General features: G+C 44.9%; 1 protein-coding gene across 1 annotated transcript in view; it reads right to left on the bottom strand.

Moving 5' to 3' along the window:
• LOC134094415 (pyruvate kinase PKM-like) overlaps positions 1–10453 on the bottom strand; it is a 17563-nt gene extending 7110 nt beyond the window's left edge. The window contains exons 1-7 of the mRNA XM_062547925.1: positions 10378–10453; positions 9677–9849; positions 8789–8880; positions 4186–4317; positions 3141–3327; positions 2285–2555; positions 1271–1421 (exon numbers count right to left, since the gene is read on the bottom strand). Of these exons, the coding sequence (XP_062403909.1) occupies positions 1271–1421; positions 2285–2555; positions 3141–3327; positions 4186–4317; positions 8789–8880; positions 9677–9821 (978 nt within the window). The 5' untranslated portion in view covers positions 9822–9849; positions 10378–10453. The remainder of the gene's footprint in view (positions 1–1270; positions 1422–2284; positions 2556–3140; positions 3328–4185; positions 4318–8788; positions 8881–9676; positions 9850–10377) is intronic.
• Between the last annotated feature and the right edge of the window lie 398 nt (positions 10454–10851).

The following is a 10851-nucleotide window of genomic DNA, read 5'->3' as shown; positions in this document are numbered from 1 at the left end:
GCAGCGCTAGCTTGATAGATAATGTTTATGAGAAGTGAACCGCAGCGCTAGCTTGATAGATAATGTTTATGAGAAGTGAACCGCAGTGCTAGTGTGATAGATAGCGTTTATGATAAGTGAACCGCAGCGCTAGCTTGATAGATAATGTTTATGAGAAGTTAACCGCAGTGCTAGCTTGATAGATAATGTTTATGATAAGTGAACGGCAGTGCTAGTGTGATAGATAGCGTTTATGAGAAGTGAACCGCAGTGCTAGCTTGATAGATAATGTTTATGTAAGGGATAACGGCCGACGAGGTGACCGGTTCGATGGAAATAATGGCTAGGTGGAGGTCTAGAACTCCGGCGACGTGCGAAGCACGGAGACGGAGTTACCTCCGCCGTGCCATTATTTCCATCGAACCGGTCGACCTCGAAGGCCGTTATCCCGCTTATCTCCCGTTTGTATTCATAACCTGTATATTTAGAACATAGTTTTATTCCACCGTTGCGTCCGTTAACATCGCTAAAACTGTCTTGACTGTGGGACTACTTTCCGCCACATATCAACTTTCTACTTGCAGGACAAAACTGCCGTTACTAGTTCTAAAGTGGATGGTTGCTATGGCCAAAGGCCAGTCGTTAGTTCTAAATGGCTGGTTGCTACGGCCAAAAGCCAGTCGTTAGTTCTATCTCTCCCGTTGTCAAGCGGCCATATCCCAGGATTCTGATTAACTTTGACTTTGAAAGATCGCTACTTTTATAGCCTACATGGCATCAAACTAGCTACAATCCACCTCCGTCATATGCTACATTGTTACTATGGTTCTGCACGTCTGTATTTCAGCTTGGATGCAACGTGACAGTTCATTTAAACTTCGCAACGGGTTTGGCGAATTAATATTCAAGTGTTATACGGGAACTACTTCATAGGTAGCAGGTTATACGAAGTTAATGGCCACCCCATCAGCCAATCAGAGAAGAGAATTCCATTGTTGAGGGAGATAAGAGAAGTTAACCGCAGTGCTAGTGTGATAGATAGCGTTTATGAGAAGTGAACCGCAGTGCTAGCTTGATAGATAATGTTTATGAGAAGTGAACCACAGCGCTAGCTTGATAGATAATGTTTATGAGAAGTGAACCGCAGTGCTAGCTTCATAGATAATGTTTATGAGAAGTGAACCGCAGTGCTAGCTTGATAGATAATGTTTATGAGAAGTGAACTGCAGTGCTAGCTTGATAGATAGCGTTTATGAGAAGTGAACCGCATGGCTGTGTGACCCCTTCTCACCTGGGTGGCACAGGTGATGGGCTTGCCAATTCTGTTGGAGCGGCTGATCATCATCTTCTGTGCCAGGAACACCTTCTCTGTTGGGATCTCAATACCCATGTCACCGCGGGCAACCATGATGCCATCACTGGCCTCCAGGATCTCCTCGAACCTGTGGCACAAACGCAGCCACAGCAGACTCATCATTCAACATGCAACACACTCAGAGTTTAGTGCTCTCACTGACCTGAATGCTAAATCCCCTTCTCAACCACTAAAGCATCTTCATGATAAGTACGTCATCTACACATCTCTACTCATCTACAGCATGAGTCAGCATTCTACAGTATGAGTCAGCTTTCTACAGTATATAGTCTGGGTAAATGCTCTGCCAAAGAGGTAAGATTCAGCCAATCAGGAAAATGATTCATCCATGTGAGTTAAATCAGAAGCTATAGAAAACGGAGAGAGCTGAGGGGTGCATGTGCTTAGCTGAGTCTCCTCCTCTACTGTGAACTCCTCTACTGTGAACTCCTCTACTGTGAACTCCTCTACTGTGAACTCCTCTATTGTGAACTCCTCCTCTACTGTGAACTCCTCTATTGTGAACTCCTCTATTGTGAACTCCTCCTCTACTGTGAACTCCTCCTCTACTGTGAACTCCTCCTCTACTGTGAACTCCTCCTCTACTGTGAACTCCTCCTCTACTGTGAACTCCTCTATTGTGAACTCCTCCTCTACTGTGAACTCCTCCTCTACTGTGAACTCCTCCTCTACTGTGAACTCCTCCTCTACTGTGAACTCCTCCTCTACTGTGAACTCCTCTATTGTGAACTCCTCCTCTACTGTGAACTGGTCTACTGTGAACTCCTCCTCTACTGTGAGCTCCTCCTCTACTGTGAGCTCCTCCTCTACTGTGAACTCCTCCTCTACTGTGAACTGGTCTAATGTGAGCTCCTCCTCTACTGTGAACTCCTCTACTGTGAACTGGTCTACTGTGAGCTCCTCTACTGTGTGTGTCCAAGGGTGACCCACCTGCGGCAGCCCTCGTGGTTCTCCAGCTTGCTGATGATCTTGATGTCCTTGCCCTTGTCTCCCAGCACCTTCCTGACGGCGTGCACGTCGGCGGCCTTGCGGATGAAGGAGGCGAACACCATGTCCACGCCCTGCTCCACACCGAACTGCAGATCCTGCTTGTCCTTATCAGACACGGCAGGCAGATCCACCGCAGCTCCGGGAAGGTTCACACCCTTCTTGCTGCCGAGCATACCACCATTCTCAATCTCACACTCCAGGTGGTCGCTACCTGTGGACAGGTACACAGGCACAGTTGAGGCCAGGGACGGACAGGGGGAACTTGGAGAACTTGGCAGCAAGGTAGGTGGTCTGGTATCAGAGTCTGACATGATTTAGCAACCTGAGCCAATCATCTGGAGCTGAGCAGGGACTGCTGCACTGACCTGCTAGGCTGAGAGTGTACAATAGTGTCCCTGTTATTAACACGTGCTACATGTAGGCTAAGTGTGTACTAGTGTGACCCTGTTATCAACACTTGGTAGGCTAAGTGTGTACTAGTGTGTCCCTGTTATCAACACTTGCTACATGTAGGCTAAGTGTGTACTAGTGTGTCCCTGTTGTCAACACTTGGTTAAGAGTGTACTAGTGTCCCTGTTATGTTATTAACACTTGCTAGGTTAAGTGTGTAGTACTGTCCTTGTTATTAACACTTGGCTAATTGTGTACTACTGTCCCTGTTTAAGCAATAAGCTCAGAGAGCCTGTCGTCTGCACTGATTTAGAACAGCTAAGGGCCGTTGTTAGGTTGTTAGATAATAATTTATAGATAATCATTCTTCCGCCAAGAAATATATACAGTAAGTGCTCAAACTCACCAATGTTCTTAACCTTGACAGAGATGAGACCGTCATCAATGAAGATGTGGCTTCCGACCTCCACCACCTTGGTGATGTTCTTGTAGTCCAGCCACAGGTGCTTCTCATCACAGTTTTCCATGTATTTATCGTCCAGGGTGAGCTTGATGGTCTCGCCCTTGACGAGGGTGACCTCCTCAGTACCACTCTAAGGAGCAGACACAACAGTCAGCGCTGTTAGATCACAACCCTCAGATCTGTCTTCTCAATACAACGGCTTTCTCTGCTAACGTCACTCACAACAGCATTATGCTAAAGGAGAAAGTGTGTTAGCTGGCATGCATTTCCACTGCTAACATCACTCACAGTAGCATTATGTTAAAGAAAGCATGTTGACCAGGCCTACATTTTCACTGCTAACTTTACTCCACTGCCAACATCAATCAGAAGGGAGCGTACTTATGTTCCCCAGATCCTATGTTCCCCGGGTCCTATGTTACCCACTTTGTATGGGACTGGGGAACATAGGACCCTTTTTTTCTTGAATTTTAAGAAGGGTCCTATGTTCCCCGCTTTTCCCAAAAAGGGTCCTATGTTCCCCGGTATGTATTGCAACCGGGGAACATAGGGCCCTTTTGGGGAAAACATAGGACCCAGGAAACATAGGGGTGACCCCAAAATGTTAACACTGCATTTCCACATACAAAGGTGTTCTGCTGGAAGAGAGAGTATGTCAGCAAGTCCTGAATTTCCACTGCTAACATCAATCAGAATAACATTATGCTAGAGGGGAAAGCACATTAACAAGGCCTGCATTTCCAGTGCTAACCTCACACAGATAGGTGTTCTGCTGGAAGAGAAAGTATGTTAGCAAGGCCTGCATTTCCACTGCTAACTTTACTCCACTGCTAATCAGAATAGCATTATGCTAGAGGGGAAACTATGTTAGCAAGGCATGCATTTCCACGGCTAACTTTACTCCATTGCTAAGGTTACTCAGATGGGTGTTAGTGGGTCACACTCTTAGATTAGTGTTATGGTGGAAGAGAGAGCAGGTCCCACTCACCCCCTTGATGAGTCCAGTCCTGATCTCTGGGCCCTTGGTATCCAGGGCGACGGCGATGGGTCTGTATTCAATGCTTCCTGGCCCGAAGCTTTTTGCAGCCTCACGCACATTCTTGATGGTATCAGCGTGGTACTGAAAAGACAGACATATTCATACTCGTCAGCAGGTCTACCAGGTCTACTGTACCTACAGTCCTCTACCATCTCCACTAGGGTTGGGCATCGATAACCGGTTCCGTCTTGGAACCGGGTTTAACTTATCAATTCCATCGACATCGTACGTCTTTTTTGTTATCGATTCTCATAACGATTCCCTCAGCCTGCATGACGTCGGACTTTTTCCGGTTTTCCTGAAATTTTCAGTTACTACACGCCCTCTGCGACGACTCATACAAGTCAACCCCGAGAGGAGGAAGAGATCCAAAGCCTGGCCCCATTTCACTAAACGTGATGAATATTCTGCCGTCTGCAACCAGTACAGTATTGTTATCGTGTAAGGGTAGTAATACCAGCAATATGTTAAAACATTTGTCCGTGAAGCATGGGATTAAGGTCCAAGAGTGTCATGTGTTCGACAGCCTACGGAGGGGTGCTAACGTTGCCCGGTCCAGGGCTCCAGAGTGCATATGCGCCCAAAATGTTTAAGAGTGTGCCTGAAAATAATTCTAGGTGCACCTGACGCTGCACGGGTGAAAGCATACGTTTCCTTCACAAGTTTTAATAGTAGACTATGCGTGCAACTTTGCCAAACTATATATAAGTAACCCCCTTGGCCCGCTCTCTCTCCCTCTCCCTCTCTCGTGCGCGCTGGACACCCGCCCCTCGACATGCACAATGACGCATAGAAGACAACTAGCGACATTATAATTAATTTCGGTTAGCATCATAGCGTAGGCTACTGCACAAATTTGATTCAAACTCTTGCATTCAAGTTGACTGATCATCTCAATGTTTTCCAACTCTAAGACTCAAAAGGGCCTGTCCCAAGGAGAAAAAGTATTAGCCTACCTTGTAACTTAAACACACGTGGGGAAACTGAACAGTCCAACCAGTAGACTATAATAAGCTAGCCAACTATGCTAATTTGTTTACAATTTGAGGCTTCAATATGGGCTGATATATGAATTAAAGAGGCAGAGTTGTAATATGAATAGTCATGAATGTCATGAATATCAGAAATGTCAGTAGTATAGATTAGAATATATAAAGAATTATATTATATTACATATATACTGTAGGCTATATATATACATCTTTATAATTCTTTATAAAGAATATGTATATTCCTTATTGTGTTTTAAATAAAGACAAGCTTTTTCTACGCCTTATTGTTAAAAAATCATTCATATTATATGAAAGGAGAGCGATAAAAGGTGACCTTTTGGCGTTAAAGGCGATGCAATGAAAAATGTGGGTGCACCTACATTTTTTGGGAATCGATAAGAGAATTGATAAGGAATTGGATTGATAGGCAGAATCGATAATGCCATCGATATTGATAAAAACTTATCAATACCCATCCCTAATCTCCACGTCTCTGTGGCTGGACAGGGGCATGATCCAACCACATACTCTGGCTGCTTTTCAGCGGTCAGCTATTCCAACCCCACCCCCCCCCCCCCTGCCACTTCACACTCCGTGTACACTGCATGTACACTGTGTGGACCCTTACTGACACTAAATGACGTACTGTCCTGTAACTGACCCTGGGCAGATGGGTTGGGCCCTTGAGTCGTGGATCTGTCCGAGGTCTCTTCCTATATGGATCTCCATCTCTAGGGAGTTTCTCCTCGCCCCCGTCACTCATGGGCTCTCTGAATGTTTAACACTCTGTAAAGCGCCACGAGACCTGTAATGTTTTGCCATGTTTTCTGTAAGTGAATTAAATTGAAATTGAATTGAAATTGACACTGTGTGGCCTCACTAGTCAGTAATCACAACGTTATTGAAAAAGGTAAACCTCATTACATTGTGCGTAATTAATCATATCTTGATATGGTTAAAAACTGCAGTACCAGTGATACGACAATACCTATTACGGTGCAACTACAAATACAATGCAGGCATACACTTGCAGAATATAATTTAATGCACCTGTTGAGTTGGACTGAGAGGAATATATGAAAACCCCTATTATTATACACCATAAGATATCAGTGATCTTTCAGCTATGAAAAGCCATATTATTATATGCCATAAGATATCAGCGGTCTTTCAGCTATGAAAAGCCATATTATTATATGCCATAAGATATCAGTGATCTCTCAGTTATGAAAAGCCATATTATTATATGCCATAAGATATCAGCGGTCTTTCAGCTATGAAAAGCCATATTATTATACAGTATACCATAAGATATCAGCGGTCTTTCAGCTATGAAAAGCCATATTATTATACAGTATACCATAAGATATCAGTGATCTTTCAGCTATGAAAAGCCATATTATTATACATTATAAGATATCAGTGCTCTTTCAGCGCTACACAGAGTGATGGGGCATCGGGTTACAAACTTGTCCTCGACTACAGCAGTTGCATAATGAGCCGTAATTTGGCAGGAGGGCCCTAATGCCCGTGGCCTTCTTCTGCCCCTGCACCTTCTAGTGCCCCGGGTGCCCCTGGTGAAGCATGGCTCCAGTGTGTAGTTACACACACACACACACACACACACGGGTGCCGTGGCAGTGGGGTGACCTTTCCGCGTGGGCAGGGCTCGCAATTCCAATGACCTAAAAATACACCCACCCCCTTGGCACCGCACCAGGACTCCATGGCCACGACTACACACACACTACAGTAGTTACAACTATGCAACGTTTAAACAACCACACACACTACTACAGTAGTTACAACTATGCAACGTTTAAACAACCACACACACTACTACAGTAGTTACAACTATGCAACGTTTAAACAACCACACACACTACTACAGTAGTTACAACTATGCAACGTTTAAACAACCACACAGACTACTACAGTAGTTACAACTATGCAACGTTTAAACAACCACACACACTACTACAGTAGTTACAACTGTGCAACGTTTAAACAACCACACAGACTACTACAGTAGTTACAACTATGCAACGTTTAAACAACCACACAGACTACTACAGTAGTCACAACTATGCAACGTTTAAACAACCACACACACTACTACAGTAGTTACAACTGTGCAACGTTGAAACAACCACACACACTACTACAGTAGTTACAACTGTGCAACGTTGAAACAACCACACACTAACTTAAACATTAGCTATAACTATGTACTTAACTCCTGTGCTTGACCTGCATATAAAAATAATCTACGATAGACAGCATATCAAAACAAACCGTCTAAAACGGATAGTTCCGGTCCTTCTTTAATGCTGAATTGCATTAGATGCTGTTGAAAAACCCAATATTATTGTTATTGTTATTATTATTGCTTAAATCTACTGTGCTGATGCATACGATGGAGTTGCACTTAATGGTGAATACTGTTCCAAAACTAACGATCTGAGAAGGTGAACAGGTTCATATCTGACTGAGCTGAAGTGTTTGTGTCTGTGTGTGTCTGTGTGTTTGTGTCCTCATTTTGTCTGAAAATGTTGATCTGACCATTTGACCTGTACAGACTGCAGATTTGCTAGGCTATAGGCTTGGTTCTTAAAAAGCCCAAAGACGTCAGACTGGGCTTGAAATCTAGCGGCTCTTGTACAGACGTCTGTTCCATGATGCAGAGGCGGAGCCTGTTCTCCTTAACCTTTCCTGTGGGTCGAAGCTTAAATGCAACAGGTCAGATGGGATTCAGCCATGACCTTTGAACTTCAGATGTCGCTTTCCTCGAGTGACTGGTAAATGTCTCCAAGCTGGCGTACGTTGTTGTCTTGATCTTATTTTAAGCTCCGTCTAAGGTGTCATCTGTATCACTGGCTGAGACGTCTATAGATTTGATGCCCTGCTCTCTCGCATGATGTCTGCAGCGATGCAAAGGCCAGGCGGACTCCTAAAGGCCAGGCGGACTCCTAAAGGCCAGGCGGACTCCTGACTTTTAAAGGGGAAAGGTCAGTAGGCTCAGGCGGCAGTGGCGAGGCTGCGCGCGGGGCAGCGGAGGGTTAGGAAAGGCTACTAGATCATCTTTCAGGCCCTGACATTTCCCCCGCGCCGCTCAGCACTCGCCACGGCCGCCCGCTCTCAGCGACATCACTCAGTGGGCCGGCCTCGGCTGCTGCCGCGGCGACAGCAACAGTGACACAGGACATGCTCACAGAGCTCAGCGGGCAGCTGCCCTGTCCAGCACTGTCAGGACAGTGACCCGATTTCTATATTTTAACACAATGACATGAAGCCACAGGCTGCTTACTGCACTGTTCTCTCTGGGTTGTGAGGTGGTGTATTCTCTCTAAACTAGGTTGTGAGGTGGTGTATTCTCTCTCTAAACTGGGTTGTGAGGTGGTGTATTCTCTCTTTAAACTGGGTTGTGTGGTGGCTTATTCTCTGGGTTGGGTTGTGAGGTAGTGTATTCTGGGTTTGGTGGATTCTCTGGGTTGGGTTGTGAGGTAGCGTATTCTGGGTTTGGTGGGTTGTGAGTGCTCCAAATCTCGGCACACGCTCACCTCATGAGTTCCGTGAGAGAAGTTCATGCGAGCGATGTTCATCCCGGCTTTGATCATATTCTGCAGCATCTCCACAGAGCGGGAGGCTGGTCCTGTGAGGAAACGCCAGAGAGAAGTCACATCCTGGGCTGTTTTTCCTGCCCGTTTTACTCGACAACACTGAGATAAGGCTTATCAAGCACCATGGGTCTCCAACAGGTAGCTTGCAAGCCACCAGTAGCTCCCCACCTGTTTCTGACTAGCTCTCAAAATAAGGTTCAAGGAAAATGTTTGCGAATTTGATAACAAAGTCACTTGGCAAAGCTGATAATATTCTTATCAATTCACAATCTACAAAGACATTGAAAGGAGCCTTAAAACATAAAAAACTTTTCAGCTGTTTCAGGTATTTGAATACATGCTTCTACTAATAGCCTATAAAACAGCAGCTCTCGGCCATGTTCATTTTGTCTTGTAGCTCTCGGAGGAAAAAAGGTTGGAGACCCCTGATACTCTATTTACTATGTTCCACTGATGTTGGAGCCCCCTGATACTCTATTTACTATGTTCCACTGATGTTGGAGCCCCCTGATACTCTATTTACTATGTTCCACTGATGTTGAAGGAACATTAACAGTGGACATAGAATAGCAAATCAAAGTGGAACTGGATAGACAGACAAGAACAAGTGGAGCAGTATGTGTGATTTAGACGGTGTGGATAAGACAGTTTAGGATAGTGTGCTTTCCTGGTACAGGGAGGTTCTGATGACAACAAGTACACATGTGCGTAATCCCGAGATCCCACCTACTGTAGGCTACTAATGAATATGTGTGTACTGCCCGTCTGACTGGGTGAAGGCGTCTGTTCTGTGAGTAGATGAGTGCAGGCTAAGTAGCCGCTACTGACCGATGGTGCAGATGATGCCAGTGTTGCGAGACACGGAGGGGTGCGAGTCGATGTCCAGCAGGCATGTGTGCTCCAGCAAGGAGTCAGCCATCGCAGCATGCAGCTGCTGGTGCTGGATGAACGCGGAGCCGCTATCCTTTGCCATGGTAGGAGATGGATCTGCCGGGAAGGTCCTGGGGAGACGGCAACGTTATTAGACACTTATTACAAACTTAAGGGATCAACCGTCGGGTTGCAATAGTTCACATGACTAAAGGTCAAGTGTCAAATGCAGTAGACGAAAGTGTTTAATCTTTAAAAGGCTCAAGAACAAACACACAGTACGTGTTGTGTGTACTAAACGACTTGCAAGGACCTTCACAGAAGTCATTTAAAGCGTTTTAGCGCAGTTGCCAAGCGACATAACAGATGTTCTGAGGTAGGGCTTATTATGTTGACAGAACATTAAAGAAACTAGGCTACAATGGCAAGAAAGTCTGAAACATTAATTCAGAAGAGCACAACGTACAGTAGCCTATTAACAACCACTTATTCAATCATTTGCTAGCTAAGATGTAATGTCAGTTAATGTTGCAGTCAAATTGGATATCATGGGATATTTCGTTAGGTTTATAGCTACTCAAATCAAAGCTGGCTCCACAACCAGCAGACACAAGTAATAGCCTTTCATTCAGACTTGCAGGGGGTTAGTTGCGTCTTACCTTCCTCAGATGAACGCCCGTGGGGACTGGAGCGCTTGACAGCTGTGCGCCCTATAAAGTTACTCTCCAAACTAACTGGCACTACTTTCTGGTGGCTGCGCGTGATAACCTTCCGTGAGGACAATATCTTTAAAGAGACCTACCATGACTGTTTGAATGGCTTATAAAGCGTTGCTTCCTGTTTTGAATGCGACCGTCTTTGTAAAACGTATATCTATACAGTTAAACCGTAGTTTATGTTAAATGTACAGGGGATTATTTTCCAATGAACTCAAACAACTACCTCGAATAAGATGGAGTGATGCGACCTGGGTACTGACCAATCAGAAAACGTATAGGTCTACTGGGCACTACTGAAAGGTTAAAATAAAATGAGACTAGTTGCCCACTTTTATCATTGTTCTTTTTTAGAAAACTACTTTATTTGTCTAAATAAATTGTTTCTTCTAAGGCTTGACCCAGCTGTCATGATTG

The sequence above is a fragment of the Sardina pilchardus genome, chromosome 10 (assembly GCF_963854185.1).
Source record: "Sardina pilchardus chromosome 10, fSarPil1.1, whole genome shotgun sequence".
NCBI classification, from domain to species: domain Eukaryota; kingdom Metazoa; phylum Chordata; class Actinopteri; order Clupeiformes; family Clupeidae; genus Sardina; species Sardina pilchardus.
This window is presented reverse-complemented; position numbering and strand designations above follow the sequence as displayed.